Source organism: Sebastes umbrosus, chromosome 12 (assembly GCF_015220745.1).
Source record: "Sebastes umbrosus isolate fSebUmb1 chromosome 12, fSebUmb1.pri, whole genome shotgun sequence".
NCBI lineage: Eukaryota > Metazoa > Chordata > Actinopteri > Perciformes > Sebastidae > Sebastes > Sebastes umbrosus.
In genome coordinates this window covers 20,809,928-20,835,859 of record NC_051280.1, presented here as the reverse complement: position 1 = coordinate 20,835,859, position 25,932 = coordinate 20,809,928, and the positions used below count along the sequence as shown (strand labels likewise).

The 25,932-nt window shown below is 43.5% G+C and overlaps 1 protein-coding gene across 3 annotated transcripts in view; it reads right to left on the bottom strand.

Annotated features, from left to right (window-relative positions):
* The window catches only part of LOC119498355 (potassium/sodium hyperpolarization-activated cyclic nucleotide-gated channel 2-like), a 42,357-nt gene that overhangs the window by 15,198 nt on the left and 1,227 nt on the right, over positions 1 to 25,932 (bottom strand). The window contains exons 2-5 of one of the 3 annotated variants that reach the window (XM_037787172.1): positions 23,580 to 24,866; positions 20,161 to 20,584; positions 17,356 to 17,517; positions 7,652 to 7,870 (exon numbers count right to left, since the gene is read on the bottom strand). In XM_037787172.1, the coding sequence (XP_037643100.1) occupies positions 7,652 to 7,870; positions 17,356 to 17,517; positions 20,161 to 20,584; positions 23,580 to 24,814 (2,040 nt within the window). In that variant the 5' untranslated portion in view covers positions 24,815 to 24,866. Of the gene's footprint in view, positions 1 to 7,651; positions 7,871 to 17,355; positions 17,518 to 20,160; positions 20,585 to 23,579; positions 24,909 to 25,932 lie in introns of those variants that run through there. The other 2 variants (XM_037787171.1, XM_037787170.1) reach the window with 2 other exon arrangements.

Here is a 25,932-nt window from a genome sequence, read left to right as displayed (position 1 = left end):
GGATGTATAATTCATTCACTTAATTCCCTGTTAAATCGCCTCATTATATTATGCAGCACATTCACCAAAGAGAAGAGAAATCAGATAGTGGTAAGTCAGAGCTCGTCTTGTCTTTCTTCAATTCAGAGATGTGTACACAGGGAGGAACAACACACTGTGGGGTCTCACACAGTACAAAGTCTCATTAAATGAAACGAGGCTTCTAAGGAAACACTGATATTCCTACAACTCAGTCAAAGGGAGTGACGACCAAAGGAGACTGATAAGGGGTTTGTTCATCAGACGCACTTTCTACTACTAGAGTAGTGAATATCATCTGGTACGACTAAAGGGACGCTGTTTTTTTGTTGTAGACGTTGGCGTAGGAATTTCTTTGGCCACTATCTTTGCAAAGTCTGCCCGGTTCTGGATAATTGGAGGGATAATTGGAGCGATCAGTGACAAGCAGTCTGGCTAAAAGAAGACAGATCACTGTTGTTGATGGCAGCAGCGGCATGAAGAGGGAGCGGAGGAGGAGGAGGAGGAGGAGAAGGAGAAGGAGGAGGGGGAGAAGGTAGAAAACAATCTTGTATCCTGTGTCTTTTGCCACATCATGGCAGAAAGCTCAGACTTATGTCTGCTCTCTGTCTTGCTGAGTGAGATTAGTCTCTATAACTACAAGAGAGGAGAGCTGAATCAATGTGAAACCCCATGTGAGGCCATTAGGAGCTGATTATTGATGCAAAAGGTGTAGAGTTATATGACTAGTCTACTGTCTGCTACATGTTTATGTATTTATGTCACATGGTGCCTTCAAATGAAACTTGTGAGCTCATGTTTACAACATGGGAAGTCGTGTACACAATATGCTTGGCGTTGAAGTGGTTAAGACGTGAGAACAACGCTGCGAAGCAAACGGCAATATTGACGTTACTGTTGGTGTCTAGAAGCCAAAGAGGTTAACAACTTAGCAAGCGGATAACATAATGTAGTAAATGCAAAGGCATAATGACAGAGGAACAACATTAGGCCGTTGGGAATATCAACATTTTCCTCAGACATATTATAAAATGACGAAGAAAAACAATATACAACTAAAATTACAATAAATCAACTTATGCATCGAAAAATGAGCTTCGATGGCCTCCGCCATTTCTGATACAAACAAGTTACAATTCGTGAACTTGGAGCTTTCAGAAACTTTCCACTTACGAGTTTGTGAATACCACAAGAGGGGGGCGTTCATATGGACTCTGCTCGTGAACACGGTAAACACGACCCCATTTGAAGGCACCAACAGTACGAAAAGCACAGATGTAAATAATATATTTAATTATGGCTGCTTCAGTTTCAGGGTCCTGGTTTTGTGCATGTTGGCTCGTTAAGTTTATTAGTAACACCTGTGCTTTTCCTGCTACAACAAGTTAATCAACAATGTGAAATCTTCCTAACAGATTTTGTTCACACTTCATCAAAACCACAAGTGGTGTCACATTTTCTAAAACATTATCATGTTAATCAAACAAGATATCTTGTTTTTTTGCCACCAGAAGTGACACGAGAGGATGGAGCGAAGTACAACCGAACGCTGAATAAGACATTTTTAGGTGACCAAAATGTTACAATTAACTTTCATGAAATGAAAACACACCGTGAAAGGGTTAAAGTTGTAAGACGAAAACACGGACAACTCCCAGACCGGACAACGCCGTGGTAGCGACATGTCAATCACAAGGTAGCCACGCCCTAAAGCATCCCCTGCTTTATCGTCTATTTGACTCTAAATGGGACCATAACTTACTAAATGAACATCATGCTGTATTGAAGAAGACTTGAAACTAGCGATTGAGACCATAAACTCATGTTTACAATGTTTACTGAGGTAATAAATCAGGTGAGAAGTAGCGTCATTTTCTCATTGACTTCTATACAGAAACTTCTTTTTGCAACCAGAGGAGTCGCCCCATGTCGTCCACAAAGTTATAAATTATACAGTGTTTGATCAAACTTCATTAACCTCAGTCACTGCAGCCATTCATTGGAGAGCCCTGTGATTCAATCAGATTGAACTGGAAGTGAATGTGTCTCGCCCCGTCCCACACAGAAATGAATGAGGAGCAAAATCTGACTTCACCATTACAAGTGACTGTTAAAGCCTCTGAACACCCACACAGGTGTTCTCAGTTAATCTGGTTGATCAGACCTCTTCTCAGGACTGTGTGGGCGTGTATACACTAATTGATTGGTATCTTCCTCAGTCTGCTCTCAGCTTTGTTGAACCTGTAACGGCAGAACAAATTACACCTTTATCATTCTTATTGGTAGATGAAGATTTGTGACCAAATAAATTGCCATCAAAGCTCCGGCCCACCTTCAACCTGAGCAGAGGTCTAATCAGCCAGAATAACTGAAAACACCTGTGTGGGTGTTCAGAGGATTTAAAGGCCCTGCACACCTACACAGGTCTTTTAACTTATTCTGATTTATTACACCAAACTTCATGAACCAAGAAGAATTACAGGTTCATCCTCTTCCACCCAAACAGATACAACAAAACTAATGGTGCCTTCAAATGGGGTCGTGTTTACCGTGTTCACGAGAAAAGTCCATATGAACGTCTGAGTTTCATATGGACTCCTGAGTCTGAGTCCATATGAAACTCTGAGTTCACGAGTTGTGACGTGTTTGTTGACGTTGTCGGAAAATGGTGGAGCCCGTGGAAGTTCATTTTTGGGTGCATAATAAGTTAATATAATGTAATTTTTGTCGTATATTTTTCTTCGTAATTTTAAAATATGTCTGAGGAAAATGTTGATATTACCAACGGCCTAATCTTTTTCCTTTGTCATTATGCCTTTGCATTTACTGCATTATGTTATCCACTCGCTATCTTGCTAAATTGTTAACCTCTGTGGCTTCTAGACACCGTCAGTAACGTTAATATTGGCGTTGCTTAGCAGCGGTTTTCTTAACCACTTGAAGCATCGTGTACACGACTTCCCATGTTGTAAACACGAGCTCAGGAGTTTCATTTGAAGGCACCATAATACAAAGGTCAGAGAGATTTCAGTTAATCACAGTGCCCACACAGTTCTCATGCTCATTCACGTCATACTGTTACACCATAATTGCATGTAGCCTTCTGGAGTCTGAAAATCCACTAACGTCAGCCTCCGAGTTGGAGATATTTCCTGAATTTCTGACAGTGACGATATCTCCCACTTGGTGAAAAAGAGCTACAGAAGTGTCATGTGACTGCACGCAAAACAGCTGCCCTGCAAAACCACCATCCCTGGGTGTTGCATCGAAATAAAATCCAATATAAACACTAAAATGAAGGAAAATGTTTCTTAATAAAAAGGATTTTTATTTCACAATCAGAGTGTCTCGGATGTTTTCCAGACTGCCAATCTATACCAAGGACTTCCTTTCAAAGTGAGCTGGACAGTCAATGTTTTTTTATTGTTATAAACACTAATATATTGGATTCAGCTGATTTAAGAGGAGCTATTCACAGTTTGTATCTGGATCACTAATTAAGTAGCGGTGTCTTGGAATGTGAGCACTCAGGTCTGAATAATGGGAGGTTATCAAGTTCTTCTTATTATGCCGGCAGTGCCTGAATGCAGCATGAGACAAAGCCTAATCAGGCAAAATAAGTGAAAACACCTGTGTGTGTGTGTCTGCACCATGGAGTGTGAAGGGCCTTTTAATGCTGCATTTTCTAGTGACCTCACACCGGATTACATAAAACAGGGTAATGTCAGAATCACAAAGTCAAAATCACAGAATATAATGCACCAAAAAAGAAGCGTTTCTTTCTACTGGCCAAACATGCGGGTTTGAAAGGTCAGATATCAACAAACATTAATTCTGACATGCAAATTTCCAAGAGCTGCGATCACCAGAAACACATCATTTGCATTGTTTTCAAAGGTGCATTAAAGGTGGCACAAGTGAGACTGCTTCTATCTATTGTAGGTCTATGTGCCCCCTCTGCTGTGTGTCAGAGTACACTATGTATAAATAACTCATGGGTCTCTGCACCAAAGCCACTAAGCCAGATTCTGCCTAAATTTAACCAGCATGCATTGTGAGTGTGACATTACTGCCGGGGCTGAAATGGAAACCTCCACACAATGCTAGCTGGAGCCTCACTGGGGCTGTAACAGACTGCCAGCAGACTTGTTTTGCTAACACTCTCCAAATGACACAAATGTCACTCACAGTCCTATCCGGAGGCGTGGCGAATTCACCCAGCAGCATCGGCGTCATTCTCACTGGCATGGCTGGCACTTTTCTGCTATTTTTTTCCTTTTCTTTTTTTAAATAAACTCGACTTCAGCTCAAATACTAATCCTCACAGAGCAGCAGAAAAAAAACTTTGCAGCAGGAAAAAAAAGAGAAAATGTGACAACTGGTCAGAAAAGTGGTTTTGGGGGAAATGTACTTTCCTGCCCTCAGCAGAAAAAAACCCATATATTCTGGGATGTGATGAGGATGCATTAAATGTCTAAATATGAGTGAATACGCACAGAGCACATAATTATCAATTTATCCTTAAACTGAATACAAATACAGGCTGTTTGAGGATTATACACACTTATACAACTCATCACAGCTCTTACTTACAGAACACGCTACTGCTGGTGGTGCAAATTTAACTGGATATTTAAAACTAAGGTGAAAACCATCAACCATCAGCAACAGGAAAAGAAGGCAGAGTAACAGTCTTTTTCTTGTTTGTGTTTTTGTTTTCTTGGACAGGTTATGTGACCCCCCCACTGTGGAAGAAACCTATCCTCGCAGATAAAACACAATGGATTTCACTCTATCCTTTTAACTCCCATCATCCAGGATACACACCGTAAAGAACAGGAGCAACAGGAAGCACTCAACTTGCTGAATCGTTGTCTTCTAAAGCATTTATTGGAAATGATTTATACCCAAGCGTCCAGCCACCCTATGGGGAGTTCCAAACAAAGATAACCAGACAAAACGCAGACAAAAGCACTCCAAACGATGTGAAAACAGACGGTGTTTAATATCTCGCAGTGCACCAGGACCTGTGTCGACAACAAGGCCCTACCGTCTCCCACAGGTTTCCCCTCCCCCCCTCGCTTTGCTCCCTGTAGCAGACAGTTAGCAGTAGCACTGCACCTCTCAAGGACACCACCACCAGAGAGGATGGAGAGAGGGGAGGAGAGGAAGACAGAGAATTCAGATCAAGAGGGATAAAGATAAGAAGCAGATGGGAGACACGGCAGGAAATCAGATGGCGATATTTAAAAGGCGGATGGGGAAGAAAAGAGGGGATGAGATAATGTAAAGAGGGGATGGTTAAAGACGCATAACAGATGATACAGAGTGCAGGTAGAGTGAGAGCCAGTGAGTGAGTGATCAGGAAGTGAGAGAGAGATCGGCAGCCATGGTTGCTTACGTCACCTTCAGGATGACATTGGCAGGACACACAGGTCTGCTGCCTCATCAATTCTACTGCTGCCCAAGGGGACATCATATCTCACACACACACACACGCACACACACACACACACACTCTATGTCTCGTTCTCTCTCTCCCACATCAGCCCCCACACACACACACACATACGCCCAGCCCCTGGCGACGTGGCTCTACCTGGCCGAACACACCCGCAGCCTCTGATTGGCTGCTGAAAGCCAGCAACACTCCCCCTGCTCCCTAGCCAGTGAGACTCTGCTTGGAAACAGAGAGGCTGCGCCGTTACCACTACAGGCCACTGCTGCAGCACTGCTCTGATCCCCGTCCTTGTTTCAGAAGACGTCTGATTGGCAAAGAAAAACACTATCTAACGACAACACACGAGTGGTTAAACAGTAACGTGTGATGAAGGTCATAACCCGAAGGATAGTGGTGTAGCCGGATTCTACACTGTGCTGCCGCATCACAATACAGCTACAACTTTTCCACTCATGGTTATCAAATCCTGCATTTTAAATGAATGAATGGATAAGGCTACAATATGATACATTTCCATTTAATCAGCAGCAATAATGTGCAACCAGCTGCAGCCGATGGGTAACAAAGACACATGAGGAGAGAGAGAAATAATGAGCAGTACCAATTGTTTCGATAACTAAGATAATGTTTTTTAATTGACCACTTTAATTGAGCTCTTCAATCGCACTGAGCCGGGTCACAAAACTCCTGAAGCCACACATAGTTGAAACCGATCCAACTGAAAAGTGAAGCCAATGCTGAAGTGCCTTAAACTTGCATTATTTCTAATAGCCAGCAGGGGGCGACTCCTCTGGTTGCAAAAAGAAGTCTGATTGTATAGAAGTCTATGAGAAAATGAGCCTACTTCTCACTTGATTTATTACCTCAGTAAACATTGTAAATATAAGTTTATGGTGTCAATTGCTAGTTTCAAGTCTTCTTCATTACAGCATGATGTTCATTTAGTAAATTATGGTCCCATTTAGGGTCAAATAAACCATAAAGTAGGGTATGCTGTAGGGCGTGGCTACCTTGTGACAGGTCACTACCACGGCGTTGTCCGGTCTGGGAGTTGTCCGTGTTTTCGTCTTACAACTTTAACTATTCCACAGTGTGTTTTCAATTCATGAAAGTTAATTATAACCTTTTTGGTCGCTTAAAAATGTCTTATTCAGCGTTTGGTTGTACCTGTTTTCAAAAATGTCCAATCTGTAAAATCCTTTAACATGAGGCTGTAACTACACATCAGTTCTTAAGATACGTTCATAAATCTTTTTAGGCTTGTGCAAGTCATCGTTAATAAGATATAATGTCAGTCCTCGTTTTCTGAGCCTCTCTCCCTCATCAAGCTTTGTTAAACATGTAGTAAAATCCACTTCATTCTTGTTGCAACCTTTCAAAAAGACCTAAATGTAAAACAATATGGAGTTCATTTTTGGTAACATTTGCTAACCATGCATGTCACTGTCAACTAGGGCTGTCCTCGATCAAAGAAATTCTTAGTCGACTAACATTTACATGATTTTGTCAACTAAACGATTTGTTAATCGACAAAACTGAATTTCTCCATAAAGAATCAAACAGAAGCACCACTCTAAATTTTTTTTGTTTACCAGAGATGTGCTCATAAGTTTCTTAAATAAGTTATTCAGCATGAAAAAAGCATAAAAAAACAACTAAAGAAATCTTAGTCAACTAAGACCAAAACGACAGATTAGTCGACTAATCGACTACTGGGAGGAGCCCTGCTGTCAACACTTCCAGTTTAATAGTAAACACTTATGTTTTTCGTCTTGGCCAAGATATAGTTCAGCACACACACTTTGGTTATACGGATTAAACCTACAAAGATATAACGTGTTAATTAAAGAGCTTTGAAGGTGCTGCTGCTAAGCTAAGTTAGCCAGCTGGTGATGGTAGTTTCATATTTACTTTTCTTTACTTTTACTTTTCTTGCTGAGAAATCAATACAACTCTCATGTCTTGTATAGACATGAGAGTTGTATTGACCACTTAACATCCACTCTTATTTCCCCTAAAAGAAAAAGTTTGACATTTTGGAAAAGCAAATATTTCCCAAAATGTCAAACTTATTCTTTTAGGGGAAATAAGAGTGGATGTTAAGTGGTTAGTAGGAAACAGAAAAAGCGTTGAGAACATGGGACAGAAAGGTGATTTAATGAAGTTCCTTACCTTTTCCTGATACTGCCGTCTGGAGGAGTCCAGGGACTGGATGAGAGCTGTTGCATGGCCAATAAAGACAGCATAGCAAGTAGCTCCTACAATCATACTCAGCATGGTGAGCCAGATGTCTGATAGACTCTCTGGGGCCTGTCGGCCATAACCAATGCACAGCATGTGGCTCATCGCCTTGAATACGGCGAAGGAGTACAGCTCTGACCAGGTATCATTCTGTGGAGAGAGAGAGAAGCAAACAGTTAAAGACATCAATGTTACATAAAAAGCCATGTTTTGAGGGAGAGTGGTGGCTCTCTGGTAGGGAACCAGGGGAGAAGCTTTGGGGACAGCGAGGTCGTGGAATAGCACTTATACAAATGAGAACTCCAGGGACGGAGCTGCATTAGAAGGAAAGAGGGAGGAAGTAGAAACGACATCAGGGGAATCCTCCGAGGCCTAATCAGTAATGTAGAGACAGTTTGGAAATTATTTCCTCAGAGAGAAACGATAATGAGAGGTCATTAAATATGCCCTTTCAGAGCTGTGTGAGTAGGAATCCATGACAGGCAGCGGCCACCAGGCTGCTTGTGTTGAGACTCATGAAGGGGCAAACCTCAGGTCGCAAGTTACAAAAACATCAAGGGGCATTAGTCATGTCGTTCGATCGCTTTGTGAACATCTCAGTATACTTTCCTAAATTTAAATAGTGGCTCTGTGTTCTTCCATTGCGGCTTAATGCCAAAACTCCCTTCGTCACAAAAGAGAGGGGTGAATGAGCAAGCCGAACAAGCTCCATTGATCTGACACTTTTGCCCACCAGCTTCCTTTGTTTCCCTTTTTGCTTTCATTAGCTCTAAGTGGTGACTGTGGTGACCTCGACCCGAACAGGCTGCTGATGCCAATTAATTCAAGGTAAAGCCAAAAGCCAGGGTTGAAGCCCAGGTTTTTAGGTTTAATTTAAATCCTCCTACCAGGGGGAACTAGAGTCCTGTGTAATGAAACATAGCTTCTGTCCATGGAAAAATTAAGTTTAGAACAGCCTCCTGAAAACCCCTTAGAGGCTGGCTTCAAGGGCAACAAAAAAAAAACATCTTCTATCATGGCTCCTCCTGACACACACACACTCCTCCTCTCTAAACGTGAACACAGAGGTTACAGTCTGCATTCAGCACAGGCAATCAACTATATCCTCTCTAACTCATAGAGGTGCATTAGCAGTTTATTAGTGCATGTGCCAGCACATTATAAAAAACACTTTCCTTTCCCTGGCTTATTTAAAAATAACTAAATCAGCCCCGTCACCGTCCTGTTTAACTTTTCATGAGTTGAGAAAAGTTGCCATGTCATTTTAATTGAGTTATTTTTAGGGTTTTTACACCGTGGGCTCTGGGAAATTGCAACAGGCATTTTTTTTTCTACAGTTTTCTTTTCAATAATTAAATGAATCATCATAGTTGCAACCCTAAAAGAAGTGAACTAGAGCAAATGGACAAAATACATGAACAATAAAACAGCACGTGTCATCTAAGAGACACGGCATTAAAGGGCCACGCACACAGTGATAGATGGACTCCTCCGTCACGAGCAGAGAGAAAATGAAGACTCCAAAAATAAATACAGCTCCACCAAGTGGGCTGAGGCTAAATGGTGTATGTGAAAACAGAAAGAGAAACAGTGGAGTGAAACAGATTGAATAATAGATGAACGATGAGCACTTTGATTCTGAAATAGCACAGGCAAGAGAGAGGGAGAGAGAGACTCCATAGCCTCATAAGTCTCAACAGACGTCCCCGGAGACTTCAGTTTGGGAACTATCCTTTGCTTTGTTGGTAATCACCGTCTCCATTAGCTGCAGATAGTCTGTTTCAAGTTGGCTGATAACGCAAAGGGATTTTAAATTTATCTTCCAGTGTCCTAAAATGCCTCGTTGTATACGCTGCTGCGACCTTGCTGTGCAGCAGGCTTCATATATCTCACATTTATATTGAAACGTAAATTTCACCTGCCAGATGTTAGTCACGTTTCTTCCAGAAGTGACAAAGTGAACCAGCATTTGGTTTAGGGTGTCTGGCAATTTCAGAGAGTTTATAGCCGCGCTATAGCTCTGAGGCTGTAAAGCTCATGTGAAAGAAAAACAAAATGCTAGATTAAAAAAAAAAATTCGCAGTCGTAGTGAAGTAAATTGATTATTTGGACAGAGTTGATGTCAGAACAAAGGTCTTTGGTAACAAATATCAGAGAGGTTCATCAAATGTTCATGAGAATTAAAGTGTTAAGATAAGTGTGTGGCAGTATTACAAAGTTCACAAAGATGCGATTTGAGATCCTTATCTTTCTAACAATTATGCATAAAGTATGTTTAAAATCATCAGTGTTTTCATCTATTTTTTCTACTGTTACCACCTTAGTTTAGCATGTTAGCATGCTAACATGTGCTAAGCAGCACAGCTGAGGCTGATGAGAGTAGAAGGTAACATCTGGTCCAAATTGTGTGGTAATCCATCCAATGGTTGTCAAGACCATTAGACTGTATATAAGAAGTGGACATAGTCACCGTGACGTCACCCATTGGTTTGTGGACTGACGTTTTGAGGCCTCAAGTTCGGCATTTTGTCCGTCACCATCTTGTTTTTTTGCAGCCAGAAGTGATTCGAGAGGGTGGAGCTAAGCACAACCGAACACTGAATGAGACATTTTAAGGGGATCAAAAAGGTTATAATTAACTTTCATGAACTGAAATCACACTGTAAAAGGGTTCAAGTTCTAAGACGAAAACATGGACAACTTGCAGACTGGACAACGCCGTGGTAGCGACCTGTAGATCAAAAGGTAGCCACGCCCTAAAGCATACCCTTCTTTATGGTGTATTTGACTCTAAATGGGACCATAATTTACTAAATGAACATCATGCTGTATTGAAGAAGACTTTAAACTAGCGATTGAGACCATAAACTTGTGTTTACAATGTTTACTGAGGTAATAAATCAAGTGAGAAGTAGGGTCATTTTCTCATAGACTTCTATACAATCAGACTTCTTTTTGCAACCAGAGGAGTCGCCCCCTGCTGGTTATTAGAAAGAATGCAAGTTTAAGGCACTTCAGCATTGGCTTCACTTTTCAGACCTGGGGGTTGCCCACTGGTCAAGACATTTCCCTCTGAACCACAAATGTCACCCTCATGGTGGTGCTAGAGGAAAGGTCAGGGGATGACCGAAAATCAATGGGATTCATCCTCTGGGGAACAATGAATGTCTGTACAAAATTTCATAGCAATCCATCTGATAGTAGTTGAGATATTTCAGTCTGGACAAAAGTGGTGGACCGACCCAGCGACATTTTCATCCCTAGAGCTAAAAATGACGAAAAGTGCACCCAGAGACCAGCACAAAAGGTGAACTTTTGCCCTGCTACCAGCCTCATCAGTTCACACCTCCCTGGCTGAAGGACTGATGGAATAAATGACAGAGACAGGGAAGAAGCAGATAGTGGAAAATGGCGTTATATGAGACTGAATGACCGATCACTATGTGTCTGACGGCCGATAAGCTGGACAAATATCAAAAGATAATCGACACACATGTAACAAAGCCTCTGCACCGGCCCTGTCACACACACGCCAGGTTTAGTTTACAATGGCTTATCCGAGTTTATTGTACAGTCAGCTCTGTCTCTCCTGCTTCCTCTCTCTCGGTCGCTCTCTTCCTTTCTTCTGGTCTGCCTCAGTGAGCGTGTGAGGGGTGGGCAGTGTTGCTTGGGAATGTGGAAGGAAAGACATCCTCTGCTCCCTAACAGTTCATTTTAAGGCCAAAAGAAAAGTGGCATTCAGTATTTTATCCATCAACACGAACACTGTGTGATGGCTGCCTAGAGTGCTGTAGATGGTTTCGCTTCATTAATTTAATGAACTGCCTAATTCATGTTTATAGTTCAACATTTTCGGAAGTATGCTTATTAGCTTTCCTGCCGACACAAGAGGATTGATACCACATGTCTGTGGGATAAGTGTGGAGCTGCAGTTAGGCAGCTTGCTTAGCTTAGCAAGACTGGAAGCAGGTGGAAACACAACTTGACATTTGTGTAACAAGATGTGATTTGTCAATTAGGCTCTAGCTCCGTGCTCTCATCTAACTATCGGCAAGAGAACAAATAAGCATATTTCCCAAAATTTAAAACTGTTCCTTTAAAGGTGCTGTGTAGGACCTGGCGTCATCTTGCGGTGAGGTTGCAGATTGCAACCAATTGAAACTTCTTCTGTGTGGCATGCGTGTATGAGAACTACTGTGGCTGGCGCAAAAACGTGACTGGCCCTCTCTAGAGCCTGTGTTTGGTTTGTCTGTTCTGGGCTACTGTAGAAACACGGCGGCCGGCTCTGTGAAGAGGACCAGCTCCGTATGTATAAATAAACGGCTCATTCTAAGTTAACGAAAACACAACGATTCTTATTATCAGGTGATTATACACTAAAGAAAACATACTTATTAATATTATATTCCATTTCTGCCAATAGATCCCTCGAAATGTTACACACTGTTCCTTTAAAAGCTGTTGTATTCCTTGTATTCACCTCTACTATCAAGCTCCAAAAACATAGTGTCCTACATTTCCCATAATGCAACTTAATAGCTTAACTGCTTGGTAAATGTCCATATCTTTCAAACTCTATGACCCCAGTTTCTAACACAGGCTTTTAGTTGTGAATATGCAGTCTCCAAACCCAAGCCAAGATAACCCCAGTGACATTATGGGGTTATGTTTTTTTAGACTTGACAAAGCAACACAAAACACTACATGATGAGCTGAGTAGTAATGACCTTTTAAACCGACCTTTATGTGTAAAATATGTTCCTCTGTTATTTATGTTTGTCTCTGTCGTTACATATTCCCCTCGTGTGTAAAGTCTGTGAAGATTTTTGATGAATTTGGTTGCATTTGGTTCAGTTCTGTTGTTGTGGTACAGTCTGGAATATGTACCACCGAGTTTGCTTTGAACATCTTCTTTCTTATAAGGTGATCTTTGAAGTACATTTCTCACTAAGTTGCAATGATGACTACTAGAGTGTCACTTAACTGGAGAGGGCTTGGTTGGCAAGATGTAATCATTTTGAAATGATCTAAATCAGGATGGTGGCCATATGTCACAAAGTCTTCAAAACAGCAACATTTGCATTTCTGCTCGAGTAGTTTTCAATATAATACGCTTACAGCTTGAGATTCTTCAGAACAGAAACACAACGGAGTTCCTCTGGGACTGAGATAATCGCATCCTTTCTCTCATCCTCGCCTGGAAAACAAACACCACCTAATTTCTAGTCCATTTACAGAGGTCAGACAGCAGCAGCAGCTTTCACTTCTCATGTTTACAGTATATGATGTTACAGGCCTAGTTTAAATCCAATTTGCACCGTACAGCAGCCGGACCTGTAATACCGTTTGGTCAAACGAGGTGCGGTGAGTAAATAAAGTGATTTAACGCCATACGTAGTAATTACGGGCTTATCTTCTTCGAGGGAGCAGACCAGTGTACTGCAAAGCCCCCTCCTGCTGATGGCAGTGGGGGATAATAAGGAAGAGACGTCTCTGTGATCTGTGATGTGGATACAGTAAGGGATGGATACACACACAGTTGTAATTACAGAGTTGAAACTGTACACCCTGTGTCTGTCTGGTAGCGCTGCTGTCACTATTATTACCCACTGAAGCAGCAAGGCTTTGCCACCACTCTACCATGGAGATTAACTATGTGGCTGACAAGGGTGCATGATGCTAAATATAAACTAAATGAAATGAATGTATGGAAGTTGGGTTGCACTGCAAAAACAACCCATGTTCCCTGAGGTATTACAAGTTCCACTGAATCCAATTACTGGTTGGTGGATGTCATCCGGAGTTACAGAGTGTTCTCAACGCCCTCCATGGGTCCTGCTGCCTCCGGGTCCCACACCACCAGTGCCACTGTAGGGTGCGAGGCATGATGGATGGCCTGGCTGCCACACAATAGCTAATGTTACAAGTTGTCAGCCACTCAATAGGGGGGCGGTCTCAGGTGGCTGTAGGCAGCCTGTACCATGCCAGCCATGCCATGCCCTGTAGTTTTGAGAGTGATGGCTCTCTGGGGACCGACTGTCTTTGACTATACAGCGATGGAGAGCAATGGAGGAGTCAGTGGCCTGTCACCCCCAAACTTCATCATCCTGGACTTCAAACTCTGCACTGCACACAGCACAAGGTTGTCCTCTGGTGAGTCATGTCAGTTTATAAAAGCAGAGATATTATCTTGAAGTTAAGGTCGTTGTGCTTGCGGCGCTTTACAGGGAAGGTCAGCAAGGTTTACGTATTTTTTACACTCCATACATGAAAAAAAGGAAAGACCATATTAATGGTTGAGACTATAGCTGCATATCAGTATATTGATATTTATATGAATTATATCCATTTATTATATTCTGGATTAACTGATTAATTGTTTAAAGGTGCTAAATGCAAGATTCCCCTCCACACGGCTCTCAACATGGCGACGGCTGAGCTGGCGGCTTGCAGCTAACGTTGCTAACGGTGCTAACGATGCTAACGGTGAAAACTAGGACAACAGTGCTGACAGAGCTAAAAGTGTTTACCTGAGGGGGAACCGGAGGGTGGGTGCTACATTTCCGCAACGGCGCCTTCGGTCCGGACGACATTATCAGCTGTAACCGCCGTATGAGAGCAGCGCAGAGTGCTGGCCATGAGCTAGCCAGTGATGCACGCTCACATGCACTAAAAGCATGCGCAGGTGGCCCGGCTAATTTCAACAAAGCACAGAGAAGCTCTGATTACAACACACACAGGGAGAGCGACTTCATTCTCTGCTCAGGTAGACATTACTCCTCTATATCTTTACCTAGCTGTTTGCTGCTATATTAATGCTCTGGATATCGTATTGAGCACATTTGATTTACAAAATGTCAAGAAATTGTGAAAAAATGCACAATTTCACCGAGCCAAAGATGATGTCTTCAATTTGCTTATTTTGTCTGACCAACAGTCCCAAACCCAAAGATAAAGAACCGGTGAATGTTTGGAAAATGACTGAAACAATTAATCAATTATTAAAATAGTCGACTAATCGATTAATTGATTAACCATTTCAGCTCTGATCACATCAAGATATCTCTCAGCCGTGTGTGTTTTTTTAAAGAAAATACATGGATAGAAGGATTCAGTATTTGCTTTGCTTTGTAACATTCAGAGGTGTTCGTGTGGGTTTATTTCAGCGGAGGGCAAACGGTCGAAGGATGCAGTTGAAGTCAATGCTTGATGGAGCTTTTGATAGTTTATAACATCAAAGACTTGGTTTGGATATGGTCAAGAGTCAGCCTCAGGGAGAGTGGACACACACCGGCTCTGGCTAAAGTCTCTCAATGTCTGCATTCGTATTGTTGTAACATTGAGGTACATGTAGTTTGTACATGCTTTATCGCTGTAGTGATGTGAATGTACCCGTCTTGAGTGATAGCAGATGCCTCACCTGTTTTGCCACCATAGTTTTTTTTTCTGAGATCATGTCACCCATCAGCTAATTTTGATTAAACATCACATGAAAGCACCATTAATCAGAGCCAAAATACCCCTCATTATTGATACTGAGATCCTGAGCCAAAATTGAAATATGATTTTGTCAATACTGTCCAGCTCTACAAAATAGCTCCAGTAAAACTGCAGTATGTCCGTGTCTGACACATTAAACCTCCTTCCCTTTCAACAAGATGAAAGACAGCACAGTCATTCTCATTACCAACTTGTTTTGACTGGAATTACTTTTGTACAGCTATAAAAACAAGCGCCGTTGCTGTCATCCATGAAATACTTTGAATCTGAAATGAACAAGTAGCCTTGGCGGGCCCTGAAAATGTCGGGGAGCTGGACGCAATCTGTTTAAAACCCCATTTGGACCTGTGCCTCATGTCTGGGTTAGTGTGGTTTCCCCTCACTCAGTAAAAGGCTCACAGACAGGACCTATAAACAACCAGCTTTTATCTCTCTGAGAGAGACATGGCAACAAAGAGCCCAGCTGCCAGGCCGTATCCCCCCCCATCCCTCTGTTTTCCCCTTTTATCTTTCCTGTCATCACCCCACCATGAAGAGGAGGCACAGAGGGATCCAGAGGTGTGCTTGAATCTCTCTGGTTTCTTTTTCACAGCTTCTTCATTGGTATCCTACGGTTGTTTTGTCTGGCACACCGGCTGAATGCTGCTACAGAGGGCAGTGATATGAGTAATTTTCTTGATTCGTTGGAAGGAAATGCTGACTTATCCTCCCGAACCAGTAATAGCATAATTGCAACAAACATTATAGGATAACAATGGTTGCCTGAAGAGGGTAGTGCACCGTTTTCAAAGTGGACCAAATTGATCCAAATTACAGTATATATATAACCATTGTCGCCAACCTAGAGAACCCTTCAATTGCTAGCAGCATGACTCTAAGGATGGAAATGTCGGCACACCACTTTGGTTCATACTGAATAAAATGAATGAATGTCTTAACAACCGTTGCGTGGATTGCCATGACATTTTTTGTACAGACATTCACGATCTCCAGAGGATGAAGGCTGCAGACTTTGCAGCCCGTTCCCATTCCCAGGGCGTCAAATACCGACACTTTGTCACAGCTGTCGGCGTGTGATACTGCCACATCCTTTAGCACCTGTATGAGATGCACCAGGTTTTCCATTAACTCCAATGTAAACCCATCCGCGGCAACAGTAAACGCACAGAGAAAGTGTGCCTTTCATCCAGGAGACCGCTGTTCGTATCCCATACGTTAAGTTTCACTTTCACGTTACAATCAGCTGTTGGTTCGTGTCCCGTTTTCACAACGTTCAGTTTAATTTTCACTGTAAAAACGTAATGTAGTTTTTTCCTAACTAAGTGGATTCGGTGCCAAGTGGTGTGACAAAGCGGCGGTTTGTGATAAATTTGGGATGTTGGATGTTCCCCTGACCTTTCATGTACCATAATCAGGTCACAATGTAATTGGTCCAATATTTTGGTTTATGCTCAAGTACCTGAAAACCTAATTGACTAATTATGTATAGTGCTAAATAGGAAATGTTAGCATGCTAACACACCAAGCTAATATAGTGAACATGGCAGACATTATACCTGCTAAGCATCAGCATGTTAGCATTACCACTGTGATCTTGTTACCATGCTGACGTTAGCATTTAGCTCTAAGTCCCGCTGTGCTGCTTCACAGAGCAGCTAGTGCGGCTGTAGACTCTTAGTCTTGTTTCAGTGACCAGAAGCTATATTCATTACTGCTTACCCTTGTAAAGGAAGACTCAATCTTTAACAAATTTCCAATCTTTGCTGAATGCCTCCATTACTACAAGAGACTAAGCTACCAACAGATTTAATTTTGTGGCAACAGAGATGAGTTAACAGGAAAATAATCCCATTTAAATGAAAAATAAAGCTCTTTCAAATGCAAAAGTTCACACAGATTTGAGGCTTTCCACCATCCTTACTAGAACACTAGGGTTCCTGTTTTAGTAAAGACAAGAAAGAGTTTATCACAGTCACAAAATATTGATTGACACTCAGCCAATATTTTCTGATGGCGGTCAGGAACTTCAATCAATATGTCTGTGACCACCGTTAGCTCTTTCCCAATCAACTCAGATTAAAGATGCAAATCTGTTTCCGGGGTGACATATGTTGACATGATTCCCCGTCACATACCTCCATCTTGTTGAGGGACACCCAGCAGTCTGAGGGGAAGTCCTGCAGCATGGGAACCAGGAACTGTAGGCAGCCGTCCCAGTGACACAGCAGCAGCATCATACCAATCAGGTTAAAGATCCGCATCACCGCACTGGCCAGGTCATAGGTCATATGGAAGATCTGGGGCGAGACGATAAGACAGGGAGGGGAGTTTAAACTGGTCTGAGACATGTGGAGATGTTTGGAATATGAACTCTGTGAATATGGCTTTGCTATATATATGTCACTTCATATCTTAGTGGCAGGACTGGCTTCCCACTCAGCTTCACAGTCTCCTTTGGATTCTACCAAGTTTGATTAATGAGTAGGGGAGACAGGTTCCCATCAGTCCCACATCAAACACAGCAGGAGCCGGCAAGACATTTGTTCCACAGAGACACATGACATCAATCAGAGGCTCAAACATGCACATAGAGCACACGAAACACTCACGCAAGCCTGCAGGCACACTGATACACTAACAATACGTGCAGACTGACATGCCAACACGTACACACAGTCCCAAATTCATACACACAGAGTGATGGACAGGGACCATCATGATCCTTAACAACTGATAGTCCATGTCGTCTCACACATCAATCATTCTGAGTCACTTGTCTGTCACTTAGGCCAATCATCTATCACCTGACTGACCTCGAGAAACCACCCTTTGTCGGTGCTTAATGGCTGCATTTAATACCACAATAATCATTTTAATGTCTCAATATGTCGAAATTAAAAACTGTTCGTACAGTAAGACATGTAGGAAGGTCTGATAAGTGGGTCATTTCTTGCTCAGTACAGCTGAGGGAGAAGTGATACACTGTGATATGGGAGTGATGAGGAATGAGACTGGACATGAATCACATGTGCTGATCTTTCTAAATGCCGCTTTAACCTTTATGGGGTTTTTACTGTCAGTTTTCATCAATCAGCAACTGACAAAATAGAGTAATTTGACATATCTTTTCACTGAGGATGGATGAGAGAAACTGTACTGTACCCAGGCATGTTGTGCTGGCTGATAGAGACGTTCAGCACCACGCGACTGTACCAAGCCCCCAGGAAGAGCGCCAAGCTGTGAAGCAAATTTTCATAGTGGCCAAACTGTGGTACTGCAACTTCCACATACGTCACTTGATGCCATTGGGCCCAAAAATACTTTTTCCCCATAGACTTACATTGGGAAAGAGTCATATGTAACTCAGCGGATCATTTTTTGAGGTAAATCAACTTCCCATTGCGAACACTTGAATAGCCCTTATTTATATCATTAGGTCCTAAAAGTTGTAAAGCGCACTAATAGCCGAATCCAGAGTTATTTTTCTTCCTCTGTTCATATGAATGAGACCCAGACCGCGGCTGGAGCGAGGGCAGGGAGGGAGGGCTGGGAGGAGGCGGAGTTAAAGGAAAACCCTACTGCGCCTGCTCTAAAGGCCCAATGGATGCGGAAGACCGCCGTATTTTATCACTCAGCAGTCGAGCCATTTTGGCTTCATGTGCTACTGAGCAGCTCTCATAGGAATGAACAGGAGCCCGCCTGCAACGCAGTATCCAGTTCTCTTTAAACATCCATGGACTGTACACAGTCGTGTTGTGCTGGCTGATAGAGACGTTCAGCACAATGGACAGCTCCAAGAAAGTTACACAAACTAAAAGTAGCTTAGGGTTGAGATTCTTGGATTTTCAAAATAAACCGTGACAGATAACGTCAAACAGACTGGGCTTTTGAAACTGGGCATTTCCTGTGTCAGTGTCTCACTAGTCTCCAACACATCTCCGCTCTTATTCTCCATGCATGCCAAGTATCACTTCCCATCATGCACCACTGTGTGTGTGTGTGTGTGTATGTGTGTATGCGTATCACATCATATCTTCAGAAATCCAATTATCCAAAGGTCAAGTAAGCAGCCGAGCCCCACTGCGCTGCTGCTCACCACTGCAAAATGCCAACACCAGGCTGCCAATACTGGCATGAACGAAAAGTCGAGTGATCTTGTGACATTGTTGGACCTCCCTGTCTCCCAGGCTGCTATCCTTCATTCGAGGAAAGAGTCCGATGGAGAGGCTGGAGCAGGGTCCCGACAAAGTGCTCACAGAGTATATAAAAGCTGAGTGGCCAGGAAGGGCAGGACTGGGTCATTGAGTTCAGTGTAACAGAAGCGGAGACTACCTAGCAACAGCACCCATACTCACATCCAAAGTCTTACCAGTCAGGTGTCGCACGAAATGCCAGTTTACCTATCCTCTCCGATCCCTTAAAATGAACAATTAGTGACATATATAATGACAATCAACAGCCCCCTAGTGCTGCATATTATCATCACCCTCTACCCCACCTGCTCCTCCTCTGGCATGTTAATTGATTAACTGTGTTTGCTGTGGTAATAGGCTGCTTATTAGACCGCCTGACGCCGCCTGTGGGACTACCAGGTCAGACAGGCAGACAGAAGGGTAGGGGGGCTTGTGTGACAATAACAGTAATTAGAATGCAAAGTTTGTTAAAGCTCAAACACCCTGCTGACATTATACATCTCTCACCAGGTGGCAGGTGAGAACATTAACATCGAGCCTCCAGGCGGAGGAGAGCAGGCCGCTCGGAGGAGACGGGGAGGCAGATTGTTGGTTTGGTCACGAGCCAACATCAGCATACTGGAGGCAAATCAGTGACCTTTTATCACAGACTAGATTGGGCGTTTCTTCCTCTGTGGCTCTCAGAGTTGTGTGACTAGAGTTAATATAATATTTACTTAGGGACAGTCATGGAACGTGTGCTCTTACCTCTTCCCACTGGTGAATGTAGCGTATTAATCTGGAGAGCCTCAACAGCCTCAGAAGACTTAGGATCTTGGTAAAGCGGACGATCCTCAGGGCCCGAGCAGTCTTGTACACCTCCGAGTCTATCCCTTTCTCCACTATGAGGAATATGTAATCCACTGGGATGGAGGAGACAAAGTCCACAATGAACCACGTTTTTAAGTACTTCTTCTTAATGGTTTTAGGGTCCAAAATGATGTCCGAGTTGTCCTCGATGATGATTCCAGTGCGAAAGTTGAGCACCAGGTCCATGAGGAAGAAGGTGTCGGAGACCACGTTGAAGATGATCCAGGGCGTCGTGGTCTCCTCCTTGAAGAAGGTGATGCCCACGGGGATGATGATCAGGTTGCCCACCATAAACAGCAGCATTGTGAAATCCCAGTAGAACCTAGCAGGCATGTGTGTAGTTGTGGTGTATGCATGACAGTGTGTTAACATGTGTGTGTGTAGAGTACAGGAAGGGGAAAAAGACAAAAATAGAGTCAGATAACAAAAGGGAGTTGCTGTGGAAAGCCGATAGGCACAAGAGATTTCCTAACTGAAGATGGAAAAGTAAACGTGTGCAGGAGCTCCACTGTGCCTGCCTGAACATGCAGAAAGTAATGAGATGCTGGATTTACATAGTCAACAGAAGGTTCTCCATGCTTTAGCCTTATAATGCAACAAAATGAATCTTATGACTGTCTCTGCTCACAGCTGATGACGTTTGTTTTCTTTTTTGGGGGATTTCTAGACTGAAGTGAATGTGCTCTGTAGGGCTGCATTTTCACGGTTTAAATGATGGAAACAACCTTCAACCTCCTTTATTAACGCTTCTGTTGCGTTGACATTGGCTTGACTTACACTAACCCTACTAGTGCAAACTGAAATATTTAATGTTTCCTATGACAAATGGGCCTATGTTTGTTATATAGTATATACAGTGGTGTAGTGGAGGGTATACGGAGCACCTATTTTCTGGCGGATTACAGTATACCTACATATCAGCCAAAAAGCCATTGGAATATATAGGAGAGTACTTCCTCCTCGATAACGTACTACCCATCTACCTAGTAGTACACCCACCTCATCAATGACCACTACACCACTGAGATATTATCCTACATAGTGATCTTACTTATGTTTAGGGTAAATTAGACCTTAAGAACAAACTATTGTAAAGCGTCAATAAGATCCAAGAAGTAGGGCTGTGTATTGGCAAGAATCTCGCAATATGATACATATCATGATACAGGAGTTATGATACAATATATTGCGATATTGCAATTAAAAAAAAAAATTTGGAAAACTGTGTCATAGTATAAAGAACGCTCCACCATATGCATAAAATCTGAGTAAAAAAAGTTGTCTTTTTTATGCAATCAGATCAGTTGGATCTACATTTACATGAATCTCTGTAACATCACAGCACTACTTTGAGAGGGCACATACACTGAGAGGGAGCATTATATATCTTTGCAAATGAAATAAAGTATCGACTGAGATAATCTTTACATATAAACTATTAATTAAAAATCAATACAGGTGTTATTGAGATACAGTATCACAAAACATAATATCGCCATATTTTCTTACACCCCTTACCAAGAAGCTGCATAAAAACTACTGTCAACATAAATCACAGATATTGAGCACAACCATTGTGTTTAACCATGTTTTACTGCCAGGATCTCTGACCCCAAACAGAAGTCATGAAGTATTAAGCTGATAAAAACATGCTAAGTAATGATTCTTGAGCTGTTAAAAGGGGACCATGCAGGGTCTCCAGGACCCCAACCAGAACTCTCATTCATCAGACTGCATTTATCGACCTTGCAGTACACCTGTGGGATACCAAGAAGGTGTTTGTCTTTGCTATTTAGTGCCAGTGTGCTGATGTGGCAGTTTGGGTGACTGGCACAGACACCAGGAGTAAAAGTAGTGATGTTTGAGCCCGTCAGAGGAAGGCTCTGCAGGACAGGTGCAGCGCTGAGTCATTACACTGCGACTTATGCAACAAGCTCTGACTCCTCCACTTCACGGTTATAACAATAACCGATGATGATGATGATGTTTGATGCAACTTTACTGCTTTCAAATCATGCATTCATTAGCATAAGAATGGCGGAGGGGTGTGTGCAGCTACAGATTCACAACGTGTCTGTGACCTGTCCTGCTGCTGAAGACATTATTTAAAGTTGTATTGGTCTTCAGACTCGTGCGTTATGTGATACACATGGGGCCAAACATGAATGAATACTTTGGCTTTTGAATGTACTTGAATTGTGATTACTAATTGGCCTTTTATAATGCTCATTATAACAGTCTTTTACTCATGGATTTTATCTTGGTCTCTGTCTGTGGATGTGTGAGATTTTGTTGTCTGCTCTGTTGACCTGTTTTTATTCTGCCTATGTCTGTAAAGCACTTTGGTCATGCTCATGTTGTTTTAAATGTGCTATAGAAATAAATTTGACTTGACTTGAATGAAGGAGGCGCTCACAAAGCTGACTCCAGATCAGCCGAGGAGCTGTCCACTCCTAGTGGTGCTGAAACCGAGCAGCCCAGCCAGCAGAGAGAGAGAGAAAACCTGCTGGTTTTCTGACCCAAATTGCAATTTCAGCCACTGATACATGTCGAAGGGGAGGGGAGAAAAAAAAAAAGGCTAATTCATCCATCTTCTAAAATATTTGCATGACAAAATATCTGCTGAATGTCCATCTTGGGTTTCTGGGTGTTTTAAGCCGTGCTAAACGGAGCGCATCCGTCATTAACATGCAGGATCCGAGGAGTCGTACAGGCGGATGTGTCTCCAGTGAGCATGCTTGAGGTTTTCGCACACTTGGCTCAAGGTGACATTCCATTACTGAGTGCATCACACACACACACACACACACAGACACACACATGCATATATAGCCTACATCCTGCACGGCTCTTATCGCAGAGCACATTATATATAGCTTATATACAACGAATATTAACCATTATCAAAGAGACATTTTTTTAAATGAATGTTGTTAAATGTGAGCGATGCTGCAACGCAAAAGTGGAGAGATGTGTTAGCAGGCCTGGCTTTGTTGGAGCATCTCAGACATGCTGTACTGTATACATGTATAGACTGGAATATATAGGATGTTTGTTTACAACCTTGAGAGGACACTCTTTTGCTCCAGCCTCTATTTGCACGACAAACAACAACAGGTTGTTTAATGGGCAGCACGTTGCAATGCATTCATTCAAAATCTCCATGGCTATACAATCATAAGGGGATACGAGATGGACATTCAGCAAACCTGTATAGCCTTGAACAATAACCAGTGCATGTGGAGTCACAGTGGTTTCCTCACTAGAAAGGAAGTTGTACAATGAGGGATTTCAATGGCAGCCCCATCAGCTCTTACCTGAAATCGCTGTAAGGGTGGATAATCCAATTTCCAGCTGATTTGACCCTCTCCTGCTCTCTCTCCACTGCTTTTTGACTTCCATACATGCGTAAGGAGAATTTGTTAACTCCAGGCTGCAGCATGCTGCTGAACTGCCGCTGCATGAAGCTGGCTTGGCTGTCGCCAGGCTCTCCATCCTCGGCGGCGGGCACAATCGGCGGTCCATCCTCCTCCGGCTTCAGGAAAGTGACAGAGTTCCTCGGCTGGCTCTGGGTCTGAGTCGGGCCGTGCAGCAGCGAGGACGAGGCTTTCCGGCTCGGCGCGTTAGAGAAGGACACCTTGGAGTCCTTTTTCTCCGGGATACCACCGGTCTCTCCTCCTCCTCCGGTCAGAGACCCACCTGGGGTGATGGAGCCGTCCATGCTGGCTGTGGTGGAGTTACAGGCTCCTCTCTTCATGGCGCTCCCTCCTCCTCCTCCTCCTCCTCCTCCATCCTCGGCCCTCCCGGACCCTCCTGTCTGCCTCTCCCGGTTGGAGATGATCGAGCGCAGGCTCCCGGTACCGGAGTCCCTCCTGCATTCTCCGTTTTTGTTGCATTTCATGCTGGAAACTGGAGCTTTTGCGCTTTTGCAACCATCACCATCACCCGCAGCTGTCGCGTTTGAAAGCTCTACTACCGATGACGCCCCAGATCCAGATGCTCTGCTGGTGCTGATGCTGGTGTCGCCGCCGCCGCGCTGGGCAGCATCGCCCGGTCTGGGTGTCTTCTGGGTGTCGGTGGCTCTGATGGAGATGGAGGAGGCGGCAGCAGCGGTGGTGGTGGTGGGCCGTGGAGCTGCAGGAGCGTCCTCTGCGTGCATATGGCAGGTTGGCTCCTTGTTTGAGTTCCTCCTGCTGGAACCCGAGGACGAGGCTCCCCCTCCTGGCGTAAAGTTCTTCATCCTGATACTGCCTCCGCCTCCTCCTCCTCCTCCTCCTCCTCCACCGCTCCCACCAGCTCGGCGCAACCGCGGATGCTGGAACCTGGACTCATCTTCTCCATCCTCCGTCTCGTCCATCATCTCGACGTCGTTGCTGGCCGCAGCACCGGGCTGCTTACCACTTACCGGAGAACCGGAGTCCTGCACACAGTTCTTCTGGCTGCTGCTGCTGCTTCTTCTTCTCGTGCAGTTCTTCGCTGCTGCAGCCTTCGGTGGTGCGCTGATGTTGTAGCCGCATCCACTGCCTCCATCCACCGCCTGCTGCTTCTTCATGGTGGTGGTGGTGGTGGTGGCAGCAGCAGCAGACGCCGGAGAAACCTCATTCCTGTCCATGACATTGAGCATATCAAATTTTGCCTCCAATTATCTTTTGGAGAAAACCAATCAGGAGACGGATGGAGGGGGAGATGGAGAGAAGAAGAACAAGAAGAGAGAGGAGGAGAGAAAGGAAAGGAGAGAGGGACAGAGGGAGGGGTGGACGTGACTTCTTTGCAAAACTACTGCGCTTTTACTTGTCATTGTGTCATAGATGCTCAAGCATCACGCTAAACTGAGCCCTCTGACTGCGTGTCAAATATCATTAAATGAAAATGAGCTTATGCTGCTGCTAATTCAAGTCAAGCTGCTTCTTCCAGCTGAGGCCTCTCTCTCAGTCAGTCAGGGACCTGCAGCCTGAAATTGCCCTCAAGTAGCTCTTTTACAAATAATCACACTGGAAATAGACGCTTAATATGTTGTCAATCACGGTGTAGTGACATCGAGTTTAATTACCACGTGCTAATGGGAGACTCAAATGATGTCATGTGTTTCAGAAGGTGCTTTCAATGACAACCTCCCTGAACTGATGTCACACATAGTTGGAGTTTAGCGCACCCTTGTGGCCACACCAGGGAGGCACAGAGGGTGGAAGACAATTGTTCAATGCTATGGGATTCTGACATAACAGAAATGTCAAATGTTGTGTTCAGACACAGGAACAGGGACATAGTTTAGGTTGATATATTTACAAAAAAGGTGCAGTTTATTGTCCGATATATCGCCTAAAAGGTGCCTGATCCTTTGGGTGCTCGGGGCTGGGTTCACGCCCCTGAGGGAACATAATGTTCCTTCCACTTCTCACGAGGTACATTCTTCACTCTTAGATTTCTGCCCCTTGGAGTCCAGTCTTTACAGAGTCCAAAGGCTTTTTTTGTGTATTGAAAGTACACAATCCAAGCGACAACAAGAACAATACATTCTTGATCCTTATTTTCAAAAAGTGTGAGTATAAGAGAAGCACCAAAGATTCACTGAGGAGAAATCTATTTGCTATTCAAGTCAGGTACTGCATAATCCGGGCAGGCACTGCCTGTAACAAGGGTCAACAAGTACAGCAGAGGTACCCATCTGCA